Here is a 14578-nt window from a genome sequence, read left to right as displayed (position 1 = left end):
ATGGCCAGAATTACAAAGGTAAATAGCAGGGCCAGTCATTTCATTCACAGACAGACAAATAGCAGCCCCCCTATGCCCATTACCTACCTAAAGTAGATGGTTTGTTGTTGCAGGATTGATAACAATGTTTTCATTAATGCATTTTTGATGCACACGAATAGTCACAATTTGCATTCTATCTAGTTTCACCAGAATATACATTAGTCCTGGAAAGCATAATTATAGCCCCAGAACAACAGTGCCAAATATTTCATCCAATAACAATCAGCATATCAATTGCCCAGCTAAAGTATCTGCTTTGATATTGCGGGATTTTAATGAAAATAGTAGTGGGTGCATTCATTTAGACTTGTTGCACACAAACAGTAGTGTGTGTCAGCTCCCTTTACCCAAACACACATTACCCTTTTAAAGGAAGAATTACAACAGTAAATAGGGCCAGTCATCTCAGTCACTCACAGCAGCTCCCCTCCACATTTCCAACCTAAAATAGCTGCTTTGACCCCGCCAGGATTTGTTTAGTTTTTTTGACAGAAAAAGCAATCACAGCATGTGTGTACCAGCTTGTCTTACCCAGATACACAATTTATTTTATTTCATTTTATTTATTTTACCTTTGTTTACCTGGTTTGTCCAACTTGTTTTAGACAAAAACCCATTTTCAGCATACATCCAGTGAGAAAAGCGACAACACATTACAAACATTTTTAAACAGGCATTCATTATATACATGAACAGACATTAACAATTACTCACACATTTACTAATTAGATTGCATTCATATGAACATAGAGACAACTGTTACAGTCTCACAAATCTAGAATTACAACAACATTAAACAACAGGGATATTTGTTTAATTCACACATAGCCCCCAATCCCCATTGCCCACCTGCAGTATCTGGTTTGAACTTACAAGATTAAAAAAAAAATGAAAAAAAAGACAACACCAGTTATGTTAATGTATAGTTTTCTTTTTTTCACATAAACAATAACCTGAGCTCAGAGATGGTGGTCACTCTTACTTAATCCAAATGCACTTGGTCTTGTAAAGCTAAAAACTACAACAATAAACAGCAGGGCCAGTCATTTCATTCACACAGAGGTTAGCCCCCACTCCCATCCTAATTGCATACTTACAGTGTCTGTTTTGACCCTACAAGGTTAGAAAAAAATGAAAAAAAGAACAGAATGTTTACATTAATGTGTATTATTTCCACATAACAATAGTCAAAAGCCTGTTCTTGATCTTCCTTCCCTCACATATACTTTAGTCATGCAAGGCCAGAGTTTCAGCAACAAAATAGCAGGAACAATTAGTGCATCCATAAACAGCCCCCACACCTACTACATACCCACCTAAAATATCTGGTTTGACCATGTCAGGATATTAGATTAAAAATCGTCTACAATCCCCAACCCCTCAATACTCCTTCCCTACCTGAAAATAGAAATAGTGTAAGTTACATCTAAAAAAAAGCATTTTTGCATCCATAAACAACCTCCATATCTACTGCCTGCTGCTTTCCTACAGTATCTGGTTTGACACTGCTGTGATTAAAAAAGTGCAAGACCTATTAGATTAAAAAATAAATAATTTCATCCGCAAACAGCTACCATACCAAATACCCGCCTTCCTAATGTATCTAGATTGACCCTGCCAAGATATTAAGTTAAAAAAAATCATCCACAAACAGACCCCAAAACACATTGCCTACCTACTAGCCACTTGACCCTGCTAGGATATTAAAAAAAAATAAAGTCAACCACAGATATTTCCCAAAAATATACTGCCTAACAATAAACATTTGTTACATTGAAAAACAGCTCCTGAAATACACTGTGTACCTAGTATCTGGTTGATTCTACCAGGACATTACATTACAAAAAAAAAAAAAGTCCATCCACAAACAGCCCCCAAACCACACTGCCTACCTAGTATTTGGTTGACCCTGCCAGGATATTATTAGAAAAAAATTCCACACCACAAACAGCCGTCAAAATAACCTACTTAGCCAGCGCATTGCACATTTCATCCACAGAAAGGCCCTACCTCACACCCCCAGTGCCTAGTGCAATCTAGTATCTGGTTGATCCTGCCAGGATGTCATACTAGAAAAAAAATCATCTATGCAGACCCCAAAGCACACTGCCTAGTCCACAATACCTGATGTATCTGGTTGACCTTACCGTGGAAAAAAGTACATAAAGTTTAAACTGACTGGTAATAACTATTACCAATCAACCCTTCAGAACAAGTGTTTTTTCTTTTTCATTTTTTTTTTCAATTCAGCTACTACTCTCCTGAAATAAAAGTTCTGTAAAATAAATGGTAGTTGTAACTTGGTCTGGTTAAGTTTTGTATACCAAAGCTGAAGCCTAGGCTAGCAAGTACAAAGTTTGTTCTCATTCTGTTTTGTGTAATGTCTCTTAGTTTCTCACTGAAAGTGATTCCTTTCTTCCTGGGACTCACGTCAGCAGCCATGATCACGTGATAATCTACTGTCTGGTCTCAAATTAAATTCATGTGGTTAAAACTGCAATGATTTCTGGGCACATTTTTTGATGTATACGCAGATTCCAGGCTGTTTTTAAAACAGTCGAGAATTTTTTTTTTTTTTGTTAATGTCAATCAAAACTCGAGTGTGCATGTGCACAGCTTGAGTTACGAAGGCCTGCAAATATGCAGCTGCTATGAGCTGCGTAAGTAAACTAAGTACTAAAAAAATAATTCCGTTAAAAGTGTGGGGGAGGGACAGTGCTGCGGCCCAGCAGGCCAGTATCATGAGCTGTTCCTGCTAGAAAATCCTTGAAAGCATAAATATGATGTGGAATTCAGTGGTTTAAATGCTCAGAAACAATGGGTTGTCTGCAAACTTATGTTTTTGTACTTTGCAGTTGAGTCTACAGCCATCAAGAGTGTTAGACAAAAAAATTGCTGGCATGCAAAGTAAGGGATACAGCTTCCATTTGTTCCAAGATCTCTGGAAGAAAATAAAGGCATTAGAGCTGTCTTCGCTGTATGGCAGTGGTATTTAACTTCAAATATATAGAGAGAGCTATAGATACAGACATGTATTCATTAAACTACAGATATAATTTAAACTTTAAACATTTGTGACCTTTTATTAGAAACAGTTGAGTTGTATATTCATTCACAGATACTGATATTTCTAGCAGAATCAGTAAAAACAGTCTCTCCAATAAAAAGTGCAAATAGTTTTCTCACATTACTGATCAAATCAAAAATATATGTGAAAAAATAGTAAATTTCTACATAAACCCATTTATAACCTAACTGAACAAAGTATATCCCACCACAATTTCTAAAGAATGGGTTATCCATTATCTTACTATGATATTTTGTTATTAAAAATGTAATTATTTTCAAAAATGTATTTGTATGATGCAAACTTCCTTTCTTGTCTGTGTTTTTTGATTATGATATAATGATGGTGTAACAATACACTCTACAAGCTTGCACCAACGCATGTAATGACTCCTACAAATTGCATCCATTTAGAGCTGTAACTGCCACCTCAATTGCGTTTTTTATGAATTTTAAACGGCAATTGCTATTTAATGTTTGTGTTGGCCAAGGAATGATTTCTAAGATGAATAAATATGAGTGCTGAATAATACTTTTTTGCTGTAGAAATTATTTTTAAATAAAAATTCACTGTGTAAGATCAGCTGCTTTCTGGTGCAGGAAAAAATAGTGAGTATAATGTTTCCTTTTTCAAGAGCCACACCGATCTGTGTTTTGGTGCAGGTACTTTGTTTCTCTAAGTAATGCTGAATAATTGTTTTTTGTGTGTGTGTGACACCCCCACACCCCACCCCCACACACACTTCCTGCTGAACCCTGTTGGACTCAGTTCCAGTATTACCAATGTGGTGGGAAGTCTCCAGATCTGCTATGGTGAGAGCTATCGATGGAAAGAGTCTTACAGGTAGACAATGCTGACTTTGTGTTCATTCCAGCATCTTGGTAATGACGGTATTTTTGTGTAAGTCCCTAACCCTGTTTCTAGGTGGGGGGTGTACTACTTGCATCACTGCTAGGAATCAGAATGCCCTTCTCTTCCAAGAGCTTGATCTTGTACATTCACTAATGGGGGGCTACCTAATAGCTTGGGGAGCTGAAAGCCTGTCCTAGAATGCACACTGCAATATCATTGTGGCTTATGTGCATCTTGTTCCACTCAACCCTTTATTAAGGATGAGTAGGCACATCCTCTCTGCCAGCGCTGTCAAGCACCCAAATTGCTAATCAAATTCAGGTCCCCTGGACTGCAGGGAGAGTTTTACGCATGTCTGCCACCTGCCCTAATGCTGGATGTATCATTTTTTATTTATTTGTCCTGTCTGTGCTTACATTTTTGAATGTTAATTGCCTATCTTTGCATAATAATGTCTTTCATATACAAAACAGGACTGAAGTTCTACGATGTTTTTAATACCACATGACGAAAATATCATCATCTTTTCTCTTCTTGTATTGCTTGAACTATTACTCTGGTATAAAAGAAGTGTTCACATGTCTGAGTTACCCCACACATTTGTTGTTCCAAAAGAGATGATTAACAAGTGAATACACTGCCTTAATTAATCTTTAAGGATTTTCATAACCCTGCTACTTATTTCTATAAATTAGAAATCCCAGACACCAACAACCGACCAGATCCACTTCAAATAAAAGATTTGCAGATCTTCACTAAAGTAAAAAGAGGCATGAATGGAGCCATGTAGTCCCTCTTTGAGAACCTTAACATTTTATCCAGTGATGTTTAAATGGTGTCATCCCAATATTCGGTACTTAGGTATTATCGCAACCACATTCTCAGTGACTCACTGCTGCTATTTTCTGGCAGCCCTTCAAGTAATCATTTTGTTTGGGAAAGCAGCAGGCTTCTGAAAACATATTTTAAACTGAATGCTTCTTCTTCATCCTGTTTTTTTTTTTTTTTTTTGGTTTTGGTTGTAAGTGAAGCACATATGTATATTTTTATCAATGTATTATCATTAGTAAATACTTCAGTTCTACGACATCTACGTTTTCCATTTTTTGGCAGAATGTCCTGTTGTTTACCTGATATTTCTCGGGTTGTTCCTAATAACATGTTGTGTTTTCTGGCAGTCGTTGAGGACTGAAGCCCCGAAATGATGACATGCTTGTATGCTTCATATCATTCAAAATAATGCATGCTAACACAAACCATGTTATTCTACCGGTTTTGTATTAGAACATTACCCCACCAGATGCGCAGTAGCAAGGACCACCCAAAGCCCGGCCACTACTCTACAGTTCCCTGTAATTGGCAGTCTTGCTATAAATAAACATGAGATAGTTAACATCACCAAATAGAATATGGACAACAGTGTAGTTGAATCTGGAAGTGAATATATTTTACAAAACTGCACTCTAGCAAGTGCATCATACATAAAACAGAATTTAATATATTTTACAAAAGTACGGTCTAGCAAGTACAAATGCAATTCTATCCCGTTCACTCTGCAGTGATTTTACACAATACATTTTAATTTATAAATACAATGCAATGAATGAATAAGGCAGGGACATAAGCAGCTCATGTTCTTTCATACAAAACACACTTCCACGCTCTGGTAGAGTACTGTTTCAGTAGAAAGCAGCAGTTTTACTTCTGTGTAAAACTTACTTACTTACTTTACAAACAGTTATAGCTCATGGAAACACATTGTTATTATTCATGTTAAGGCAAAACTTGTACATACCTGATGTAGCATCCCTCACACACCATAAATGAGATACAGGACAATCACTTCATTTTCTCAACTTGCATAGCAGCTGATAGTCATGAAAACTATAGTTAAGAAATGTAGGAGGTGCAGGGGGGCTTGCGCCCCCCGCAAAAGCAATCTGAAGCACAAAAGTATTGTTAAGAAAGGTGGGGGGGTGCAGGGGGGGCTTGCCCTCCCCCGCAAAAGCAATTTAAAGCACAAAATTAGGTGGGGGTGTAAAGTACTGGGTAAATACTGCCCTTCTCTCCCGCTAATGGTTGAACCTGTCCTTACATCTCCTAATTAAAGGATACACACAATAACTAGCTTGGAATGGCTGTATTTCAAGAATGGAAACTAACGGTCACAGATTGAATATTCAGAATGAATATTCAACAGGTTGTTGGATAATCTGCATGGCATGTCACTCATCCATATTTTGCATGCAACGTCACATGGGTTTGCCCTGTCAATCATGTAGGCCACGCCCATTCCTGTGTGAAAATCACAGTGGGCTAATGTTCTAATACAAAGCCATTCTACTGACTTTCCAAGTTTATAAAAGCAATGTGTAAAGATCTGTCGAGGATTTTTGATTATCTAACCTCATCCCAACCATTTTTTATGTAATGTGTTTCTCCACATTTCCTGAACTCAGAGGTTTTGAGGTATGTGTAACACTCTTACCAACATACTGTTGTTCAGCAAAACCAGAAAATATTTCAACTGTAGCTCGTCGAAGTAGCTCCAGATGGCATTAGCGTTAGGAGGTCTACCAGCATCTTTCTTTCTTTTTTCAAAAATACGTTTTTTATTTTGTACACGAAAGATAGCAACAATTAAAAGATTGCCGTGTTCAACAGATGTCACATACTAAGTGGAACACTAACTGAACTGAAAGCCAACTGGAATATGAACAGGATTTTCACTAGGAAAAATAGTAGGAAAAATAATGATCATACAACTGGAATATGAACAGGATTTTCACTAGGAAAAATAATGATCATACAGTGCCACTTGCATGCGGTGGTGGTGCTGCGGTAGCATTGTCACCTCACAGCAAGACGTTGTCCCGTTCAATTCTCATCTAGAGCATCTTCTGTGGAGACATGCGTGAATGGGCATACCTTCATTGAAGGTTGTGTGTTAGGGCCGGCAACTCAGCATTTAAAAATCAACTGCCAATCATTAGCGGACCTGAGTTCCACTGTGGTGAACCCTAACCGGGAAAAGCCAAAAGACACAACAGTGCCACTTGCATGGTGAGTAACATAACATTTTAAAGCAGGATTATGTTATCAATATGCATATAATTAGTGTTACAAACATTACATTGTAAAAAAGTTGAATTTCCTTGCCAAACCAAATGATAGTTTGAATGCCTGCCAGGATTTATCAGAGGTGAGTCGAATTGCTGAGAATGTGGTTGGGATAATACGTAAGTACACAACATTATTTTCATAGCTATAGTGTGTGTGCATGTGTGTGTGTGTGTGTGTGTGTGTGTGTGTGTGTGTGTGTGTGTGTGTGTGTGTGTGTGTGTGTGCGCGCGCGCACTTGCCTAGACAGAAAAACAGAAAATCCTTTTTTTGTCAAGTCAATCCTATTTTGAAGCTACAATAATTAGCTTCCAGTTCCACTGGGGTTTATCATGACATAATACCTGGAGATATAATTTCAAGTAAAGACTTCTACAAGAATAGCAATGAAAACACTGAAAAAATTAAATAGAAATCACAACTAAATTATTGAGGTATGATTGGTGCTTAGTATCTTACACATATGTTCCAAATTCAGTAGCTCTAAACCTCATGCAAGGTTCAGGTCATGACAATTCATTACAGCATGCTTGCTTCTTTGAAATTTCAGGAGCAAAACTGTACAGGGGAACATCTCTGTATTTCTTACCTCTGTCACTGTTCTTGTCAATTTAAATATCATTTGATTACTGAATTCTTCTAAAAGAAGATGAAATAATTAAGTCCAAAGCTCAACATCAACCGCTTCTTTTTCCTCCATTTATAATTTGATAGTTTCAGTTTCTAGTTTCATAACTGAAGGCATTAAGAGTTAAAAAATATTTATAAATATCAGCATGCTTAGTTTTTTGGAACTTGCATTTATTTTTGGTATCTGGACGTTACAATTTTAGTCATTGTGGCAGTGGCTATTATACATTGTCTAATTCCAAAACTTCACTAAGCCGGCATTTTGAATGTTTGAACCTTTTTAGTTTGCATTTACATGCTGCTGTTTTTTTAAGTTCAGTGTTTTACCATATGTATTGCTAGTCTGTTCTTTTACTGTGTTTATTATTAGTCTATTTTCATCATATTTGTTTATTATTATAATTGTAGCTTTAGCTGAGACATTTATACTTCTTAGAGCTTGCATTGTGCTGTTATTTGATTAAATCACATCACCAGTGCTGTCACATGTTCTCAGCACTGGTTTTATTCCCTGGCCTAGTTTAACTCTATACTTTTCCAATATACTACATGTTTAAGATGTTTCATCACTTGTCAAAAGTCATGGGCTATTATTATAACAGATATACATAGATGATTAATTTTTATACTCAGGGGCATGATTAGGGATTTTGGAGAGTTTTTGAATGATTTCAAATAAATGATTTTGAGTTTATCTTTCACTTGTGAATTTCAATCTGAAAAAAATCATTACTTAGATTGTCTCCTATAAGTTGAATATGGTAGAATTCTTTCTATTTTGCATCATAAGGAAACATCAACTAATTCCCTTCTTTATACTAGGAGTGCACCCCCACTCACCCACCTTATAAATTCACTTCCTTTTGGAGAATTTTATTAGAACAAAAACTTTATGTGCAGGGGAAGATAATTTTCAACAAGGAGTGAAAGAAATTGGTAATAGGTTAAGTTAAGTGCTAGAAGGTATAATCAAAAACAACTGTCTTCATCTCTTCAGAAGTTGAAAGTTAAGAGTAAGGGGTAAGTAGAAATGGAGAATGAATTTGTTTAACTTCAACGATGAATAAGTTTATTTTGTTATGCATTTTGTCCCCTTTATAAATTACATACTTTTATAAAAGGGATATCATAAATACTTAAGAAAAACTACTACATAGTTAAGTCAGAGGATTATTTGAGATCCTTGAAGTTAAATATTTCATATAGAAATGTCCCTAGTATAGGAAGTAGAATAATGTATCTGTTCATTACAAGATATGAGTGAACAGAGACTGTAAAGGGCATTTGGTGTGTTCCTGGTTACTAACTGATTCATTTATTAATATTAATGGTCAAATATTTAGTCCAGTAAATAATAACTGTTGTCAGGAGGTTGGAATAAATTTTACATTGGACAGACCACACTCCAGTTAAAAAAGAGGGTAAGGGAGCAAGAACATGGGTAGTGGAGCTGTGACAGGTTCAGTGGCCATAGCCAGAATGCTGATTGGTTAAAATTATTTTATTATGTTTGAATGCTTCTGTCCTGCATTACTTTTAAATGTTGCAAAAATATTGTTAAGAAAAGAAACATGGTTCATTTTTGTTTTTGAAATGTTACAAATACTATGACTATATTAAGAGAATAATTTAATGTGTGTTTTCTGTGCACAGTTTAATCTCATGTGCCAAACATTTTGAATCCCATTATCCTTTCATTTGCTGGAGTTCTTTTTCAGAGTCTTCCTGTAATGCCACATCGCCTGCATCAGCAACTTTATTGATCTGCCCCCTCCACCCTGTTTGCTAAATGTAGTCCATCACCAGTATGAACAGCAGTGGACTCAGGGCTGAACCCTGGTGCACACCCACTCCTAGTGGAACCTCTGTGCGAGTCCGTATACTGTTTTGTACTTGTGTCATTGGGTCATTGTTCATAGCTTGTACTAATTCTACCAATGTTTCTGTGTCTTTGAATCATCATAGGACTGCCCAAAGCAGCTTTATTGGAACCTTGTGAAATGCTTTTTTCACATCAAGGAATGCCCAGTTTGACTCTGTCCTCATCTCTAGCTTCTTCTCAACTATCTGTCTCACTGCAAACATCAGCTCAGTTGTGTTGCATCCTGATCTGAATCAACTGCTCATCTCCCATCCTACTTTCTACTGCTCTGTGTATTCATTTATCAATCACACTTGCCAAGATTTTCATGCAGTGTGACAGAAATGTGATACCTTTATACAAAGCTCACTGTTATACTTTAAAAGAATTTTTGCAAGGAGACTTATGCCCTCCATAACCTTCACACCTCTTTTACTTTTATATATTTTAAAGAGCTCTCTGTACATTGAAATAGGGGAAAGCTTTAAGATACTGGAGCGATGTGCTTTGCGTGTATGCGTGTGTATTATATATATATATATATATATATATATATATATATATATATATATATATATATACAGAGAGAGAGAGATTGAGTGAGTGAGATATAAGAGATAGATATAGCTATAGCTATACATATAGATGTAAATATAGATATTCCCTTGCATCTCTACTTTCAGTGTTGCTATTTGAAGGATTGCAATTAAGTTTAATGGGATTTCAGGAGGTATCCAGAGATCAGTCCTATCATAAAGCCTGCACAGGAAATGGAATAACGGCTATCTATTTTAAAAGCTGTATGCTAAAGAATGTGATGTAATTCTGAGTTCATGAAGCAAAGGAGTTACAGACTGCGCTTCAGAGCTGCATGCTTACATGGATATTTTGAAGAGCTCTTTAAAAATAACTGCTTTTCCTTTACTGGCATAATATAGGTGTGCTCCCTTGCTACAGTGTAGAATCCTCAGACAAACTACATTCTAAATATTAAGGTATTGGCTACAGTATATGCAAATGTTGTAATTTCACATTAGTAGCATCAACTGCTATCAAAATGTTGACTTACTTATTAAATATCTTCCTTCATTCCTTCCTTCCTCACTATTTGTTTGATTCGCTTTTTGTCAGTTTTGCTTCACACTTGGAAAAAATATTAAAACCTCTTCTGAAATTAGCCGATATTAGCTATTTAAAACAAATTAGCTATTTGTTATAATAAACTACAACCATATTTATCAAGTTGAACAACTTTGTTATTATCAGTGCTGGTTCTTCTAAGTGTTGTGAAAAAGACATGTACAGGCAAGTCTTAGTCCTTTTCCATTAATGAAAAGCTCATCTTCTTGGTTTTCTAATCTTTTTCAACAGATTGATTTTGCATTCATTGTATGGCATAGCTTTCCAGAGCGATTAGTTGGTTACCCTGCCCGCAGCCATTACTGGGACAACAGCAAAGGCCGTTGGGGCTATACCTCCAAATGGACAAATGAATACTCTATGGTACTGACAGGAGCAGCTTTTTATCACAGGCAAGTAAAGCATGCTGCAAGCTCTTAGAAGTATGTTTCTGTTAACCTGTGTGACTGACATTAAAGGGCAGTAAGCAGCTGTATTGTTTTCTTTAGGTATTAACTCTATAAAGCAGTTCCTCTTTCTTATCCCGTTGCCTCATGGATAGATGGGATAATAGCACCAAATGAAGTGCTCCTGAAATTGGGAGTAGTAAAATACAAATGCTGTTTAAGTCTTCACCGTTTCTATAATAAAAGATCTGAAAGATGACTACATTTGCTTTACTTTTACTTTTATATGCTTTTCAGTATATTATAAATGTTTATATTTTTTCACAAGAAAACAATTGTGTCCTCTCTTCATTCCAATATAATATTTGTAGAATGGGTAAGAAGACACAATATATGAATATGATTATTTTTTTCATGGATTGAAACATATTTTTATTTGCTTGGTTGCAACCAAAATAACATTTTGATTAAGTACTAGTGTTCTTTCTATCTATAATATTGTCTGAGGACTTTATTTTATTGTTTCAGTTATAGATGTCAGGCACTGTTATATAAGTTTGAGGATGCCGGTGACACAACAGAATATACAAATTATGTACTTAAAAAAAACAGTACTGCATTCGAACTGACAAAGGAGAGTACTGAAGTACACCATACAGGCAGGCACACAAACTGTGTAAGCATTGTTTTCTGCTCTCTGCTCACAGTAATAACTAAACAAAGTAAATAATGTAATAATGAGCGTGGATCAGAGTCACAAAAGCGTGTTGTGCATGACATATCTTTCCCTGCTGCACACGTGCACCCCATGTATAATGATAACACCACTAGAGATGCCCATTCGCCATTTCCAATAATTGGAAGGTGCACTGTCTACATATACCCAGCAATTGCATCTCATTTTATAACTCTTGGATAACCAAGATGCCTGTAGTGCAATTTTCAGCCAAAGAGCTGGTGACCATTTCAAATGTACAGATTTGCTAGAGCGAGTTCTAAAACACAGAGACTGAATGGCTGAAAAAACAGACTTAAATATAGTAAGTCCAGGATGACCATTTCTCACAATATTCCCTTTGTTTCCAAAGTACAATAATCTCAGAGTTAGTATACATATATGTTCGTGGGTTGAGAGGGGCTTTCCCCTTCAAACTGAGGGATGTAAAGAGACTTACCCCCTTCTCCCATGCAAAAAATACGTTTAAAGACAAAGAGAGATGTTCAAGACTTGCTCTTGTGAATTTTTGGTCATTTTTCACCTTGTAGGCACTTGGCATTTAAAGTCCTGACATTTTAAAAAGGAACCCAAAAAATCAGCTACTAAAGGAAAGTAAGACGACCAATTAAATATTAGCTTCCTTTCGCTTGCGAAGTTTTTACTGAAATAGATTTTTGTGACATTTCTTGACATATCAACTAAAGAAACTGCAGCTCTGTGATATAAATTATCTTGTCGGCCAAGAACTCCAAAAATATGAAAGGTCATCCTTGCTGATCTTCATATATGATAGTGTTTCTGACATTGTGAAGACACATAGGTGAGACAGGAAAGAATGTATCGCAGCATCGCACTTCACAGTTATCTCAACCAATACAGCATCCACTATCTGACCGCATGGCTGACTGACTCCATGAAGGTGCTTAGGAGCTTTCAATAATGACATCTATTCACAGACAAAAATAAGATCAGTGGCAGGAGCCTTTTGTTGCTCTATCTGCAGTATTACACAATGCCACAAAAACTAACAAGAATGAGGATATCCTTTGTTTAGCTACCAGGCAATGTGTAGACTGCTAAACAATGTATATACCTTCTGCCCCTTTCTCTGTAGTCCAAAGCAAGTTGTTGAGTAATGTGTGTCATTTTAAATTTATCATTATGGCACATCCAGTCATTTCCCTCTTAAGGATGGTGACTAATGTAGTCCAGGATGGTACAGGTGTTAAGGTATGGAGGCCAAACTCAGAAAGTCAAATGGATGAATTTACAAAACTAAACACATGAATAGCTTTGTGTGTGGAGTGAAATGAGGTTTAAAGGCACATCATTTCAAATTTAGTATTACATCAAACATAAAATAACCTACAAGATAATTAAATTCCAGTCTGCACACAATGACTTCAATCCAACGATATCTATTGCTAGTGTTGAATCAGAATAGTAGGATGGGATATACACTTATAAAAAATCCCACCCACAAATAAATATATAAACTGTATTATATCTAGAAAAATCTAATTTAGGATGAGCAAGCACTTTTGCTCAGGGTTGTCATACAGTTAAAAAGTGTTAGTAGGCATTATATCCCTAAACTTCTGCTTGGTCCTGGAGGCATATCCCAAGCAGAAATTAAAAGTAAAATTGTATGCTCTGGTCATATAAATTTAAATCAGATATGGTATTTCTTTAGGAGACCAATGCCACACTACAATTACTTACATAGGAAAGCAGTACATTGGTTCATAGTAGTTAATAGTACATAGTTAGTTACTATTCCAAGACACCATTAAGGAGCCTGGCCCAAATTCAAAATTACCCCAAATCACAGTCTGGTTGATTGAATTGCTCAAGGTTACACAGCAGGTACATGAAGGTGGAAAGATTCAAGCCCTGCACCTTTGGCACAGGAAGTAGCTCATTAACAAGCTTGAGCTTTAGTTCTCTATGCTAAATGCCAGACAAACATCCACGGAAATTCTTGGACCAGGAATCAAACCTAGGTCATGGGGGTGAAGGCACCAAATCCTAACTACTAGATCACCAGTCACCCCTAACAAATCTATTTATCTTCTGACATGGTTCACATTCAGACTGAGATTACTGCAGTTACAATGCAGCACACCAACCATGGTACAAGTGTAGATAGTAAACGAGAGGCAGCAGTTTATTGTTCTAACTCAACTACCTGTCATTATAATCTTCCACTACCACATCATCCGAGGCAGGACAGAGAATTTGATGCAGAAGCTGTCTGATTTGGCTACAGGTTTAAGTGTTCTACAGTTGAAAGTAAGTAAATTAGGTCAGGGGTCTGGTGACTGCTAAAAGCCATGGTGTTTTAGATGCCTTGTGGAGCATTTTAGGGAATATTTCAATTTTTTGATCCAGATATGTGACTGAATTCTAATGACTATTTAAGTATTATTGTTTTATTCAGGATTAATGTATTAATGTAATCAAAACAAGATTCATCACAACTATCCTTAGAAAACCATCAGACATGATACTTTATAAAATCTTAATAACTATACTAGTCACAGGGTAGTAGCATTAATCAGAGCAAATGCAGTTTATTCAGATGAAAGCCCATTTACCAGTGAAGTATGACAGAAGTTAGGCATTATTACTATCAGTCATGTTATGTTATAGTAGTTCTAGAAAAAATGTTTTTTTTTTCTGGTAATACTAAGATGTGCAAAAGGCTTATTCACAAGAAGATGCAGAAAAGCTAATAACCAGCTAGTGCAAGCACTGTTTGG

At 36.2% G+C, this 14578-nt stretch overlaps 1 protein-coding gene across 1 annotated transcript in view; it reads left to right on the top strand.

Annotated features, from left to right (window-relative positions):
• The window catches only part of LOC122792853 (exostosin-1-like), a 1813286-nt gene that overhangs the window by 1257397 nt on the left and 541311 nt on the right, over positions 1 to 14578 (top strand). The window contains exon 9 of the mRNA XM_044060413.1: positions 10944 to 11104. Within this exon, the coding sequence (XP_043916348.1) occupies positions 10944 to 11104 (161 nt within the window). The remainder of the gene's footprint in view (positions 1 to 10943; positions 11105 to 14578) is intronic.

The sequence above is a fragment of the Protopterus annectens genome, chromosome 2.part0 (genome assembly GCF_019279795.1).
Source record: "Protopterus annectens isolate FY-2018-M chromosome 2.part0, PAN1.0, whole genome shotgun sequence".
NCBI lineage: Eukaryota > Metazoa > Chordata > Ceratodontiformes > Protopteridae > Protopterus > Protopterus annectens.
This window is presented reverse-complemented; position numbering and strand designations above follow the sequence as displayed.